This window comes from Dermacentor variabilis, chromosome 6 (genome assembly GCF_050947875.1).
Source record: "Dermacentor variabilis isolate Ectoservices chromosome 6, ASM5094787v1, whole genome shotgun sequence".
Classification (NCBI taxonomy): domain Eukaryota; kingdom Metazoa; phylum Arthropoda; class Arachnida; order Ixodida; family Ixodidae; genus Dermacentor; species Dermacentor variabilis.
In genome coordinates, this window is record NC_134573.1 from 116,560,785 (window position 1) to 116,574,629 (window position 13,845).

The window sequence follows — 13,845 nt, forward strand, 5'->3', positions numbered from 1 at the left end:
TCTTTCTATGACTTTTTTTTTTGTCGTTAAGTTATCTTTAGTTCACCGTGGTTCGTCGACCTAACTGCTGTCGCAGTGGCCACATGTGCGGCGTATATATCGCAGCTGCTTGATTCTTCTCGAGCCACTCGGCTGTGGAAATTTCGCCGTCCTAACGTTGGTGAATATGGCATCTAGTGGCTATGTAGCATGGGTTTTTTATTTATTTTTTAACGTCCGGGATCGTGAAAACAGTATGCGGCGTTGAGACGGTTTGAAAAAGAAGCAGATTGGTGTGAATTCTCCTTTAACGTGTGTCTCGCATTGCAATTACGCCATAGCCTGCTTCTTAACAAGAATAATAGTCAAGCGATATAGCGAATATGTATAGCGAGAACTGGAGAAGAGCCTGCCAAGCTGTCGCTGCGGCCACGCTATAGTTGATCCAAAGATTTAAGCGAGACATTGCAACTATTTCGTTCTTTTTTCCTGGAACGTACTATTTCGTTGGACTTCACATACAAAAAGCCCGGATAGCTTGCGGTCAAATTCATCCGAATTGGGAACTTCCACGAGAAGTAAGTCCTTCCAAGTTGTCGTGGAAATGCCAATTATTACGAAATATTACGAAAATTATCGGAAAATTAAACTGTTCTCGAGAGCTTACCGAAATGTTCGCCGAAGTGTTCCCAGAAAACTCAGCGCTTCGCACGTGCGCCCTGTCATCTCAACTCAGTTATGTTCACCAGCCCTTCGTAACTTGCTGAGCCAGGTCGTCGTGCACAACCCGGGGCCGTATTCTGTATGCGCCCACAAATTGGCGTTCCTGAACAGCTGCGCACATGCCACACCGTGGAGCGTAGACCGATACGAGCGAAACGAATATAGTAAGACGTCGAGATAAATCTAATCCTTTCACTGGGCGCTGACAAAGGCCGGCGGCTACCGTGGAGGCGGCGCCGACCTCGAGACGCTCTATATCGGTGCACTGTCGTGGTTCGTCATCGCGCCAGCGTTCCGAGGACCCGGGTAGCTGGATGGCGCTGCGCGACGGCAGTAGTCCCCCGCTGTGCGCCGCGCCATGTCGCCGAGCCGCGTTTGCAACAACACCTTGCGAGGAGCTCGAATGCAACTCTGAACTTTGCTATTGATTTCGTTGCTTCGCCTTCGAACGAAAACCGCCAGTTTTTTTCTTTCTTTCTTAATACTCGCCCCTTCCTACCAAGTGGCGGATCCCGGCAGTTACGGCTCTGCAGCGGCGATCGAACCAATGAATCAATGACCAAGGGACGATAAGATGAAATGGTGAGAAAATACGGCCCCGGCTCATGTTCTTCGAACAAAAGAAAACAAACTCCGCTTATTTAAGTGAAATTGGTCTCGCCGTTTTCGCTGAGTTGTTTGCAAAATTTTCTCAACTAATTGCTGCGGTTGCAGGGGCTCGCTAACCTTCGCACTTGCGAACTTGTCGGCTAAAATTCGCAAGTTACAACGTGCGCCCTATCGTAAGAAGCCAACGCTGACACCAAGGACAACATAGGGGAAATTACTTGTGCTTAATAAATGAAATAAAGAAATCATAAATTAATGGAAATTAAAGTGGATGAAAAAACAACTTGCCGCAGGTGGGAACCGAACCCACAACCTTCGCATTTCGCGTGCGATGCTCTACCAATTGAGCTACCGTGGCGCTGTTTCCCCGTCCACTATCTAGTAGAACCCTGGGAGTGTTAGCCAGCACCACCCCTCACATACCTTGGCGACGGACGTGGAACGTCTTTTTTGCCGCAGGCGTCACGAGAACGTGATCTTTTTGGGTGAAGGCAACTGGTCAATAAACCCACACATGCTACCTGAAGGCATAAATGTTGCCGGATTCGAGGCCCTCGTTATGTAATAAACAAGAAGAGTGGGGGTTAACCCAGGGTCCCCATTTTTATTAGTCATATCATAAGAAGCTAACAAACACTGACACCAAGGACAACACAGGGGAAATTACTTGTGCTTAATAAATTATATTAAGAAATGATAAATTAATGGAAATTAAAGTGGATGAAAAAAAACAACTTGCAGCAGGTGGGAATTGGGAAGCTCAATTGGTAGAGCATCGCACGCGAAATGCGAAGGTTGTGGACTAAATTGATCAATTTTACAGTGCTCCAAAGTACACCAGTAGTCTGCGAAATTGACATTTGCGAAACCCTCGTAGGCAAGTTTGCGATTTTCCAGCGGCTGCAAACTACGTTACGTTTGTCCAATTCAGACGATCTAACCGGTGCAGTTTAAAGAATGTTGTATTGTCTTTATTTAGTGCGAAATTGCAGAGTTGCAAACTTTGTGCATTAACTCGAATTCGAGGCCCTAAATCAATATTTTGTTATGGACATTCGGCAGAATTTAGCTCTCTCCTGTTAAATTCAACGCATTTTATTCAAATTGGTTTGGATGGTTGCCTCAATAAAGCATTTCTACGTTTCGCGTGCGCTTGGTTGTAAAGAAATCCGAGTTGACCTTAGTGGCTTTCGCGTTGCGCTGCTAAGCACGAGGTCGCTGGATCGAATCGCGACCGCGGCGTCCGCATATCGATGGGGGCAAAATGTAAAAAAAAAACGAAAAAAAAAAACGTACCGGTGCACGTTAAAGAATGCCAGGTGGTAGAATTTATTCCGGAGTCCCCCACTACGGCGTGCCTCCTAATCGGATAGTGATTTTGGCAAGTAAAACACCAGCATATAATTTTTCTTTTTAATCTGGGTTGGCCCTGAGCTAGTGCTTCCCCTAAATTACGATTCTAGTTTATCCCATGCGGCTCAAGACATGCCTTTGAGCAAAAGTACAAACAACTCTCAGGCCAATTTTTAGCCGAAACAGCAGCTTCTAAAGTGTTTGTGTGTGTGTGTGTGTGTGTGTGTGTGTGTGTGTGTGTGTGTGTGTGTGTGTGTGTGTGTGTGTGTGTGTGCGTGTGTGTGTGTGTGTGCGTGCGCGTGCGCGTGTGCGTGTGCGTGTGCGTGCGCGTGCGCGTGTGCGTGCGCGTGCGTGAGTGTGTGCGTGTGCGTGCGTGAGTGTGTGTGTGTGTGCGTGTGTGTGTGTGTGTGTGTGGTGTGGTGTAGTGTAGTGTATGGCACAGTGCGGTGTGTAGTGTGTAGCGTAGCGTGTTGTGTGTGGTGTACTGTGTGTACCTGTGTGGTGCGTGTAACGTAGCGTAGTGTGGGGTGTGTAGTGTTGTGTATATAGTAACGTGTTGTGTGTAATGTAATGCAACGTGTTGTGTGTAATGTAATGCAACGTGTTGTGTGTAATGTAATGCAACGTGTTGTGTGTAGTGTAGTGTAACGTGTTGTGTGTAGTGTAGCGTGCTGTGTGTAGCGCAGTGTAGCGTGTGGTGTGCAGTGTAGCGTGTGGTGTGCAGTGTAGTATTTGTACCATAGCGTGGTGTGTTGTGTGTAGTGTGTTGCGTTGTGTAGTGTGGTGTAGCCCATGGCACAGTGTGTTGTGTATCATATTATAGAGGTGTGATCTTCTTTCGTACATCGCAATATTTAAAATTATGGAGTTTTACGTGCCAAAACCACTTTCTGATTATGAGGCACGCCGTAGTGGAGGACTCCGGAAATTTCGACCACCTGGGGATCTTTAACGTGTACCTAAATCTAAGTATACGGGTGTTTTCGCATTTCACCTCCATCGAAATGCGGCCGCCATGGCCGGGATTCGATCCCGCGACCTCGTGCTCAGCAGCTCAACACCATAGCCACTGAGCAACCACGGCGGGTTACATCGCAATATTGTTTCTGCCCAAATGCAGTATACGTAAGCAAAAGGTCTGCGTACGAAGGACATGACGGCGCACACTGATAAAATTGCTTGCCTAGGTTGTATTTAATGTACTGATAACTTTGCTTACTTTTTCTAATTATTCTGCGCAAAATATCTTGAAGGACAATTAACATTGGTTCTATACACAACCTCCAATATACTGGCATGTTTCCGGCAAGTTGTCTTCAAGTATGCCACAATCTATGGAAATCTTGACATTTCAAAAGCTCAGTGGACTGCAAATGAGAATGCTCATTGTTCGACTGCAACGTTTTTTTTTTTTTTTTTGTAGCAATGTCAGAAACACTGTGCGTCAGCAGTTCTGCGCATGACGCAGGCATTTTACGACTAACGTCAACGTCTGGACGAATATAATGAAATACTAAGACGGTATTTTTTGTATGTCTACGTTTATAACGCGGCTCCACTAGGAAGGCTAACATTTTTTTTTTTTTAGGGGGTGATTATCGCTTGGCATAATAAAAAAAAATTACGCGCGTCATTCGCACCATATGCAAGAAATGATAGTGTTAAGGTAGGAAATCAGCAACCTCTGTTAAAGATAATCAAAATTAACCGCTTAAAATGGCGCATACCGTACGTTATTGCTATAACCATAGAAGGAATGTGTTTTCTTCCTTTGGCGTTTTCGTGCTATGAGCGAGTGGTTCTCGATCCGGCAGTGAGAGTTTGACTTTCGTCCTCTTCCTGTTTAGATCGCTGCCTTCCCGACGGAACTGCAAGCACCTCTTCACCGCAACAAGAGAAAACATTTTGTCAGTTGCTGATGATTTGGGATATTTATGGCGCAGAAGCCGTGCAGACTATAATGCGCCAAGCAGTTGCAGCACAACACTCGAGTGTCAGTTGCAGTACAACACTCTCAATTACATTGGTAATATTCTCTCGGGAAAGAACTTGACATCTCATGTGCACACGACAGGGTCTTCAACGTGATGGGTGCAGATGTGAGTGTAGTTCTCAATATCGAGGGCTAAGCTTGTACCTTGCATGTATAGACGACCAAAATTCCGCGTCCACAACACGAATAGAATAAGCTCTACTTAACGCCTATTAACGATATATAAGGTTGATATGCCTGATATTTTCAGCGTTAGTCACCATTAAAAATTTCAACCGCGCTCCGACGCATTTGGCATATTTGACCGCTGTCGATTGCTACATACATCTCCATTATCGTGTTAACCTCTCTCTTAATCGAATTTCTACATATCGAGCCTTTAAGATAGGGCTGTGAGACCTGCAGTAATTGACGCGGTAGTTCATCCCTCAAGCGACGAGGTCTTCACTCGAGTTTATACATTAGGTCCATCTGTGCTTCAACGTTTCTCCGCCCTATAACGTCAGCAATCTGCGTCCTCATCTCCGCCCACAGAGCAAGTCTGCGTCCGAGATGATGACCCCTTGTTTCCCTCGCTCCATCCACTCCCGTCATTCCGGAGTTGCTTGTCAGGGCAGTCTGGCTGAGGCTAACTCGTGCATTCACAAATGAACCTGGAAACGAACTTATTTCGGCAGCATCACCAAGTGGGAGTACCAGAGGCGTAGCCAGGGGGTGGCACCCCTTGCACGTGCCCCCCCCCCCCCCAGAAATTCACATTTAGCATCCGGCCTTCTAAGCCGCCTCCCCCTACCCTCTCCCCATCTTCGTCCTGGTGGGTGCACCCCCCCCCCCAAAAAAAAAAGAGAGAAAAAATTCTGGCTACGCCGCGGCAGAGCAGTCACACCTCCGGTGAATAAGAATACGTGCGCTTGAATAACTCACAGCAGTGACTAAGGCACAGACCTTCACGCAGTGCGTTCGAGTAGACGCCGAGAGAGCATGTTTATGGAATGCTTTTCAGGAATAGGCGCATGGAGTGTCATCGCTTGGCCTCTAAGAGCTTGTTCGGTGTGCACTGAGACAGCGCCCGTGGAGCGGTCTTGGTGGCCGTGGTCATTTAAATGCAGCGACCACTTCAGTAGAGGAGTTGCGTTGCCCTTCACCTTCTTTTTTTTAACTGTAGAAGGTGTGCCAAGAAAAGGAAAGTTTTAGGAAACACGAAACTTCACTTCTAAGAACAAAAAGTATTCCCAGCGTTTCTTTATTTTATTTAATGTTTGATGGCAAAAAGTCAATGCGCCTCCCATGTTGCGAGAGTTTTTTCATGCCTTTCATGTAAGTTTATCTCCCGACAGGGCTCAAGAAGAGTAAGCTTACTCCGACTCCATTTTCCCCGAGGGAGTAAGCTTACTCTTTTTATAGCATATAGGCAATAACTCACGAAAAAAAAGAAAAGTAATGAGCCATTCCACTCTGACGGTGGATGAGCAGCGATACTGTTTAGCACACGACCCAGAGGTCGCACAGAATTTTTAGCAAAGATACGAACACATTTATTGTCCTGATCGGTGGTCATTGTGACGAAAGGTACGCACACACATTTATTTATATACATTTGCGTGGACTACTATATATGGAGCCTCCGCATTACGAGAGGGATGACTCATTTTCGCGGCTCGGGGTGGCGCTAGAGCAAGGAATCTACCAAGCCCATCGACAAGTACGTCCAGTATATGAATGAAGGAAAAAGGGTTTATTTGACATTACTTTCGCGGATCCAGTTACGCAAGCCCACTCCATACAGGAGCAAGTTAAACGTCCGAGCTCACATCAGTACCCCCTGACCCCACTGCACGAAAAGTCTACGCTTTCAATACCGTCGAATTCCCTAGACGAATCGACTAGAGAATCCGAAGACTGCCTAGCAGCAAATCACAATCGTCGAATCCGTTGCGATACCACGCCCATGCCATCGCGACGCTCCGCAGTAACCCCGCCTCCGAAGCCCGATGGTATGGAATATGCAGCAGGATAACAACCTACGAATCTAAGGTCGCCGTCGTTGTTCCGTAGCATTGTATGCTGTCCCCCCCCCCTCATCATTAGTTCAGGCTGTCAGACAGTGGTGGGGGTTGTGGCCTTTTGTGGACCCGTCAGGAGTCGGTGTCCACGCTGCGTTGACGTCACGATAGGCGCTGATGGATGGATGGATGGGGGGGGGGGGGGGGGCGTCTGCCTCGGGGCAAACGTCTAATTAACTGCGAATCCAAAGTCACCGTCGTTGTTCGGTAGCATTTTATGTTGGCCCCCTCACCATTAATTCAGGCTGTCAGGTAGTGGTAGTGGCCTTTTGTGGACCCGTAAACAGTCGGTGTCCACGCTGCGTTGACGTCTGGATAGGTGCTGATGGACGGGTGGGGTTTTTCTTCGTGGCAAACTATGCAAGGCGTCTGAACACCACAAAGGCGTCTAATGAACACCCTTGTGGTGTTGAGACGTAACACGTTGCATTTTTGCTTGCTTAGAGGGGTATGAGCTATTGCTGACAATAGGTTTTGCTGACGCCTAACAAAAATGCACGGAAGCATAGCCACAGATTGTTCGCTGTAAAAACAAAAAAAAAAAAAAAACCGCGAAAGGAGTTTGCTGCAGGCCCCGCTCAATATCTCGCAACTCTGTCACGAACACAGAAAACGAAGAGTAACCGCGCATCGACGAAGCTCGAGGTGCGGTCGCAGTCTCGCAACATGCCTCCGAGCGGCCAGCGACCGACCTCCAGGCTCGCCTGGGAGCGACGCTGCGACAATCGACGGCCGGCCGTGACTCGACTCCGCAGCGCCTATCGGAATGCGCGCGCGTTGCGACGTCGCGAGACGTACCGGAGCCTCGCTGGGGCTCTAACTCCTCGTAGCCTCTCCCTTATACAGACGCGCGCGCGCCCGCACATTGTCCACAAGGCCAACACGCTAACACACACGCCCGCAAACACAAGTGGTCGCTGTTCATTTCAAGGGCGGAAACGTCGCCGGCGTGCCCGCACCAACAGCTGCTCTGGCTAGACCCGGCTCGCGCGCTTCGGTCGTGCTTGAAGCTCGTACACCTGTTGCCCCTGCTGTTGCTGCCGTGTGTTCTGTGACGTACTATTTATGCGTAGTGTGCGCACGTACACACGTAAAAGGTAACCTTCAGCGTCGGGGAGTGCATTGTGGCTCCGTTTCTTCTGAAAAAGAAAAAAAGAACACTTACGTCCATGTCCCCCAGGGGGTGCAAATGGGCGGCGCACTCTGAGTCCAAGACGACCGTGGGCTATGAGAAACGTATAGTCGGACGAGGCGCGCAGTCGTCGCATAGCGTGTCCACCACATGCTGCTTGCATCACCGGCTCGTGCAGCTGTGGAGAGCGAAAAATAAAAGGGGGGGGGGGAGCACATACACACCGAGACGGCGCTTTGCGTTACGCGCTCGTTGGGTACCTTAAAGGTAGCCCGCGGGACAGGCGTTGTTCAGCGCTAGAACATCGACCGTGGTGCGGTGAGCAATACGCGGACAGCCGATCGGTGTCTTGATGCATGTGGATCAAAGACTGGCGGATCCAGAGACGGCCATACGTCCAGATCCCTTATGTCCGAGTCCTATAGAGTCGAGGTTCGTTTTTATCTTGAAGGTGCGCCTATTGCATCATTACTTCCACGTCCCGTGTGTGTGTGGGTGGGGGGGGGGGGGTGCTTTCTTTTGTCTACTGCCAGGTCGTCACTAACTGAATACAAACTCGCCCAGCATTCCCTGCTCATACGAAACATGACAGGTGGTTAATCCGAAGAGGTGAATTGGGCCGCAACACTTTCTTAGATCATTGAATAAGGATTGTTTTGTTTTCGTGCGATAGCAGTATGGTGAGCCGAGAAACAGCTTGCCTAACGCGTGGCTTTAGGCAAGCTGGTTTTGTATTACGATCGGCGCGTAACCGGAAAGAATTAATACGCAAGACCACGAAGGGCAGGTGCTGATCTCGTCGTCTTGTGTATCGCCTCCCATTACGCGCTGGTCGATCATATCCTTCGTTTGTGAATGATGATGATGATGGCGACGGTAATGATGATAATAATAATAATAATAATAATAATAATATGGGAGGAAAGCCAGCTCCAGCAGAGATATGGGAAGCTTAAATCTTGCCAACGGCACTTTGGATAGACTGTAGACGTTCATGTACAGTCGCAAGCAAAAGTTTGGAGACCACGGCATCAGAAAAAGAAATAAATTAAGATATATAGAACAGCCCCGCGGCCTGAAATTTATTTACTGCAATGTATTAGTCAAACCCGCGCGTACGCGTTGTTAAGAACGGCCAGCTGCAGTGCAAGTTTGCCAGCCATTTACACCAGTGGTGGCAACCTCATCTTGGAACGCCGCCGCCAACCTCTAGCCACGGCGTGACTAAGTCGACTTTGTGTCGGGAACAATACGCACGTCCTCCACTCTCCGTCGCTTCTGCTAGGATGCGCTTGACGAAGCAGGCTTTGTGCTGAAACCGCCACCGTTACGCTCTAGCCTCGTCGCCGTTGTGACGGAATGAGTTCGGCGGGCCAACTATTGTTACCCAACTCCCCAACGCGAACCTGATCTGCTACGGGTGGGGGAGTTGCCGCGGGAACGTCGTCGTAGGCTCCTTCCCACGCGCCGACCAAGACGCAAGAAAATGTGCTACCCGGGCGCGCTACCCGGGACGGCTCCGAGTTCTTACGAAGCCCCTCTGACGTCGGCTGCGGACCATTGCACGTGTGTGTGTGTGTGTGTGTGTGTGTGTGTGTGTGTGTGTGTGTGTGTGTGTGTGTGTGTGTGTGTGTGTGTGTGTGTGTGTGTGTGTGTGTGTGTGTGTGTGTGTGTGTGTGTGTGTGTGTGTGTGTGTGTGTGTGTGTGTGTGTGTGTGTAACCCGTCACGGGGAGAGGCGGCCTGTTTACAATGACTGGACGAACGTTTCCGTCCCCTTGGAATCAAGGGGGGACCAAGTGCTTATAAGCAGCGATTGTCGGCTGCTAGAACGTGCTCGTCATCGTGTCGTGCTCGAAATGTACTCGTGAGCTGTGTGCTCGTTTGCTGTATGTTTTGTCTTGCGGGCTCCATTTGGGAGCCACGCTAGACTGTCGATGTATCTCTTGTCTAAGATGTAAATAATGTAAATAATTCCTGCTCGCGTAAGTCCCGACGAAGAGTAAAGTTCCTCTCAAGCTCCTTCCTACAGCTACGACTGCCAAATCTTACAAATGGTGGCAGCGGCGAGATCGTCCGACAACTCTTACAGCGTGCGCTCTTGATTTCATCCGGAATGACCTAGCTGCCCAACAAAGAAAAAGAAAAAAAAACGCGGTGCCTTTGGTCTCCAAACTCTTGCTCGCGACTGTACATGTGTCGTACATACGCCGAAGCTCTGTCTGATACGTTGCATTTAGAACCCGTGGTTTAGAGAAAAGTAACGCGACGCGTTTGCTTGAAACCATGCCCATCAAGGGCTCCGCCGTGGTTGAGTTCCGCGACCGCCGCCCAAATGCGCTGCGTCTCGTATCACTTCCGCGACCTCTTCTTGCCTGCTCAGCAAGTCTCTTTGATTGTCGGACGTATTGGTATCATCCCCTCCTCCCCCGGCTTTCCTCCAACTCCGCCCTTGCGTTTACCGGGCGATCATCACATGCTGTCAACACGTCTTCAAAGGCATTTGACGTAAGCCACATTTTTCTCATAACCAGCCTCATGCGTCGTATATACGCAGACAATGTAATCTGCTTTTAAATACGAGACCTAAATGGTGTGACTAGATTTGCTCAACCTTCTCGAAGACAACGGTTGGCCTCAGTTAAAGAAGTAGTGATGCATCAAAAATAGTCTTTATGCTTTCTAAGTGGGGAATGGCGTGGAACTAAGTGGCTGCTACTTTTAAAGATGGCACTGCACTGTGCCCTGTGCGCTACATAGTGTTCAAGAATCGTAAGATGAACTGAACATATGTGGTTGTAAAGCGGTCGTTTACCCGAAGTCGAGGTTGTCGCGCAGGACATCTTACAGAACCATTATGTACGATTGCCAACTGTCGATTGTTTTGATTCGATTCACCCCTCAACTTACAAATCACCGCGTGAACGAACCAGCGGGGAACTTCGTACACTCTAAAGATTTTACACGTGCATGGGTGTATAAAGGGTGTTCGGTTCTCCGACGGCTAACACCCTCACGTTGAAGGGGTAAGAGCAAATCGTTGGCGGGGACCGATGATGGTATCCTGTTCGTCGACTTCCTCCTGGCAAGTGAACATGATTGTAGCTGTGACAGACGACACGAATAGTCCATTAAATAGTTTCAAAGCTATCGCTGTCAAATTCTCCCGTAGGATATTTTTTGCGCACCCAAGGCTGTCAGAATTAAGACTGTTTTCAACCACGGTTGTTCTCATCGCAAGACTTGTTCTCGTTGTAGTGCGTTATAAATTTCTTTAAAGCCCTAACAATATACACTCTTAGGCAAAAAGTTACTCTTTGGGGTGCAACATTGCCTAAGAGTGTGATAGAGGCGTTACCCACGGGACAAGCCAAACACCTTGAATGGTGTAAAAAAAAATGTAGTGTCGCTCGCTCCGCTAGCGAGCGGAGCAATCCAACTCGCGCAACTAGTCTGGGGAGAGTGCGCGCGCCGTGCAGAGAGAAATGGGCTGAAATAACGTTAGAACAGAACGAAAACAATCCTGCTGCAGCGACCTTCAAAAGCTGGCGACAAGGAAACGACGCATTGCGCGCGCGCTCTAGCGTTACCAGCAGAAGCCAGTCGGCACATGCGATCTCTGACAGATTCGGTTTCGTTTTTGTCTGTGCCTGCAGGTCACGTGGATGCCGCCACGCCCATGACGTCACTTTCACTTCCTGTGTGACGTACGGGAAGTTAGGGTTATCGCTCAGCTGTGCGAGGAGGGGGCCGTGCGCCTCGAAAGTTTTTCTCGGCTGCCGTTCCCGACCACGAGTGCAAATGAAGAGATCCGGCCGTAGGAAGAAGATGTCGGCTAATTTGCCCGGCGAGTTCGCCAAGTTCGCCAAGAACAGCAAGTACTTGCGACGGATATGGAGAGACACCAAAGCGTCGCTCGACGACATCGCCAAGTGCGGCTATTTCAGCGAAGGTGAGTGGAGGAACGCAGCGCCCTGCTCGTCTCGCTGCCGATGCTCACATTTCCACTTCGGTTATTTATTTATTTTTTAACATCACGCCACTATTGCTGAGCTTTAACAATAGTACATGTTGCCTTCAAGCTGTACGATGGTACAGATTCCGTGTGTTGTCATTCGGCGGTATTTCCTTTCTTACTTATCCGCTGGTAGGCGCGGAGAGCCTCGCTTTTTATTTTCGTGCGAGTTCCTTCTCCGAGTTTCGCTTACGTTACCTCGCAACCATCCAATCACCTGTTGCGTGCGATGTGCGTGTGGGGAGTGGAGCTCGTGCGCTGCCTGTGTGTTATTTTCGCTTTCTCTTTAGTTTTTCTTGTCTGTCGTACCTCGCGCACTTGTTTCTGAAGGCGCTTGCCGTGTTTCCTCGCCATAAACCGTTATCACGCGCACCCGTTGACAGTCCCGCGCTCGTCTTTTGGATGTCGTTTTTTTTTTTTTTTTTTTTTTTACAACCTCTACTTTGTTTCAAACAGAAGCATGAAGAATTCGTGCCCGTCCGACCCAAACACCTCGTGTTCAATGTGCAGGATATCACGAGTTACGCGCACGTCTTGTGCAGCCTTACAGCTCCCCCTGCGCACGATCGAGGCGCTTAGCTTTCCGATAGCCTTGCGATCACCGGCGTGGGTTCCGGTTGTCATATCGCGCAATTCGTTCGCATTGAGAGAAGCTGTGCGTGTACTCCGGCTTTGGTCGGAATTCACGAGCCGGCGCGCCGTGTTTTTGGCCTGCTTGCTGATCGCGATCAAGCTGCCCCCGAGTCGTAAATTTGGCTATGCTGCACAGTTGCGTCCCCTTAAGCTACCGAACGGGCGCCGCTTACGTAATAATTTCGACAAGTAGTCGTGTCGCAGTGCTCGAACGAGTCGCGAAGCGTGTGCTTACGTACCAAGCGCTCGTTGCGGTCTCCGTCGACGTGCACGCACACAAACGTCAAAGGCGTTGCCTACCCTTTTTTCAAACTTGCGTGCGTACGCTAAACGCTCAGACTGACGGCAACTTCACAACGTCTGTACGGCGTCGATCGCTTCTTTTAAATTCAGTCGGCGTTGCGCGGTCGCTAAACAGAGGCGCACAACGGAGGAGCCCTTCTTTCTGCTGGTTGGCGGTCGCGATCCATAGTTTTGCTGCACTGCACGAACTTGGTGACGGAAGGTCACTGGCGCGGCCAAAATTGGCCCGACACGTGGGCGTCTCGTGCCGCCGCATGCACAGCACTGGTTGGAACTGGTAAAATCGGGTGCCGGTACCAAGCAAGTGAATTTGGACGCGGCTCAGCCGCGATAGTTATCCGGGCCCGTGTGTTGCATTTAATCGGCCGAGAGATCTCGTCCGCGAGCGTACAGACAAAGAGGAGCGGAAGCGAATGAGCGTTCTTCATACGGCGATTAGACAAGAAAGGCGCGGCCTTTATCAGCTGCTTTGTAGCCGCTATTTTTCAGCTCACGGCCCTCTGGCAAGCTTTGTGCGTCAGAGTTTGTAGGTTACAAGCTCGTTGCTCCATATGACATATCGCTGTTTCGGAGGTATCACCATGAACTATGGGATGGAAGCAGATGTACGCATCTGTTTAAAGGTACACTAAAGACAAATAATAAATCGACGTGGACTGTTCGAATACTTTTCCAGAAACCTCGCAACGTTTCCTTTGTGCCAAAAGACATAGTTTACGAGAAAATTGTATCTAGAGGGTCCGAATACCTTTTTCGACATTCAATTCTCCCGCGATCAAACCGGTGAGTGGCAAAAGGTGTTGAGAGTGGTGATGTTGCATACCCCATCACCGCCCTTTGCTGCCGTCGGTGAGTAAAATAGTGCTTTATTTGAATTGCAAATTTATGTTTACACCGCTTTGCCAAACATATATATTTGAGGCATGGATATACAACTCGATGTTTTCAATTTCACTGTCATGAAGTGCGTCCTCTGCTAGCGAGCGCGCGTTCGTTGCGCGGACGCCCTGGTTTTTTTTTTTTTTTTTTTTTTGTAAAGAGCTT

At 49.2% G+C, this 13,845-nt stretch overlaps 1 protein-coding gene across 10 annotated transcripts in view; it reads left to right on the plus strand.

Moving 5' to 3' along the window:
- The window catches only part of LOC142585078 (dual serine/threonine and tyrosine protein kinase-like), a 153,646-nt gene that overhangs the window by 108,729 nt on the left and 31,072 nt on the right, over positions 1-13,845 (plus strand). For 5 of the 10 annotated variants that reach the window (XM_075695567.1, XM_075695568.1, XM_075695569.1 and 2 more), the window contains exons 1-2: positions 10,171-10,358; positions 11,507-11,802. In XM_075695567.1, the coding sequence (XP_075551682.1) occupies positions 10,186-10,358; positions 11,507-11,802 (469 nt within the window). In that variant the 5' untranslated portion in view covers positions 10,171-10,185. Of the gene's footprint in view, positions 1-8,189; positions 8,285-10,170; positions 10,359-11,506; positions 11,803-13,845 lie in introns of those variants that run through there. The other 5 variants (XM_075695574.1, XM_075695576.1, XM_075695575.1 and 2 more) reach the window with 2 other exon arrangements.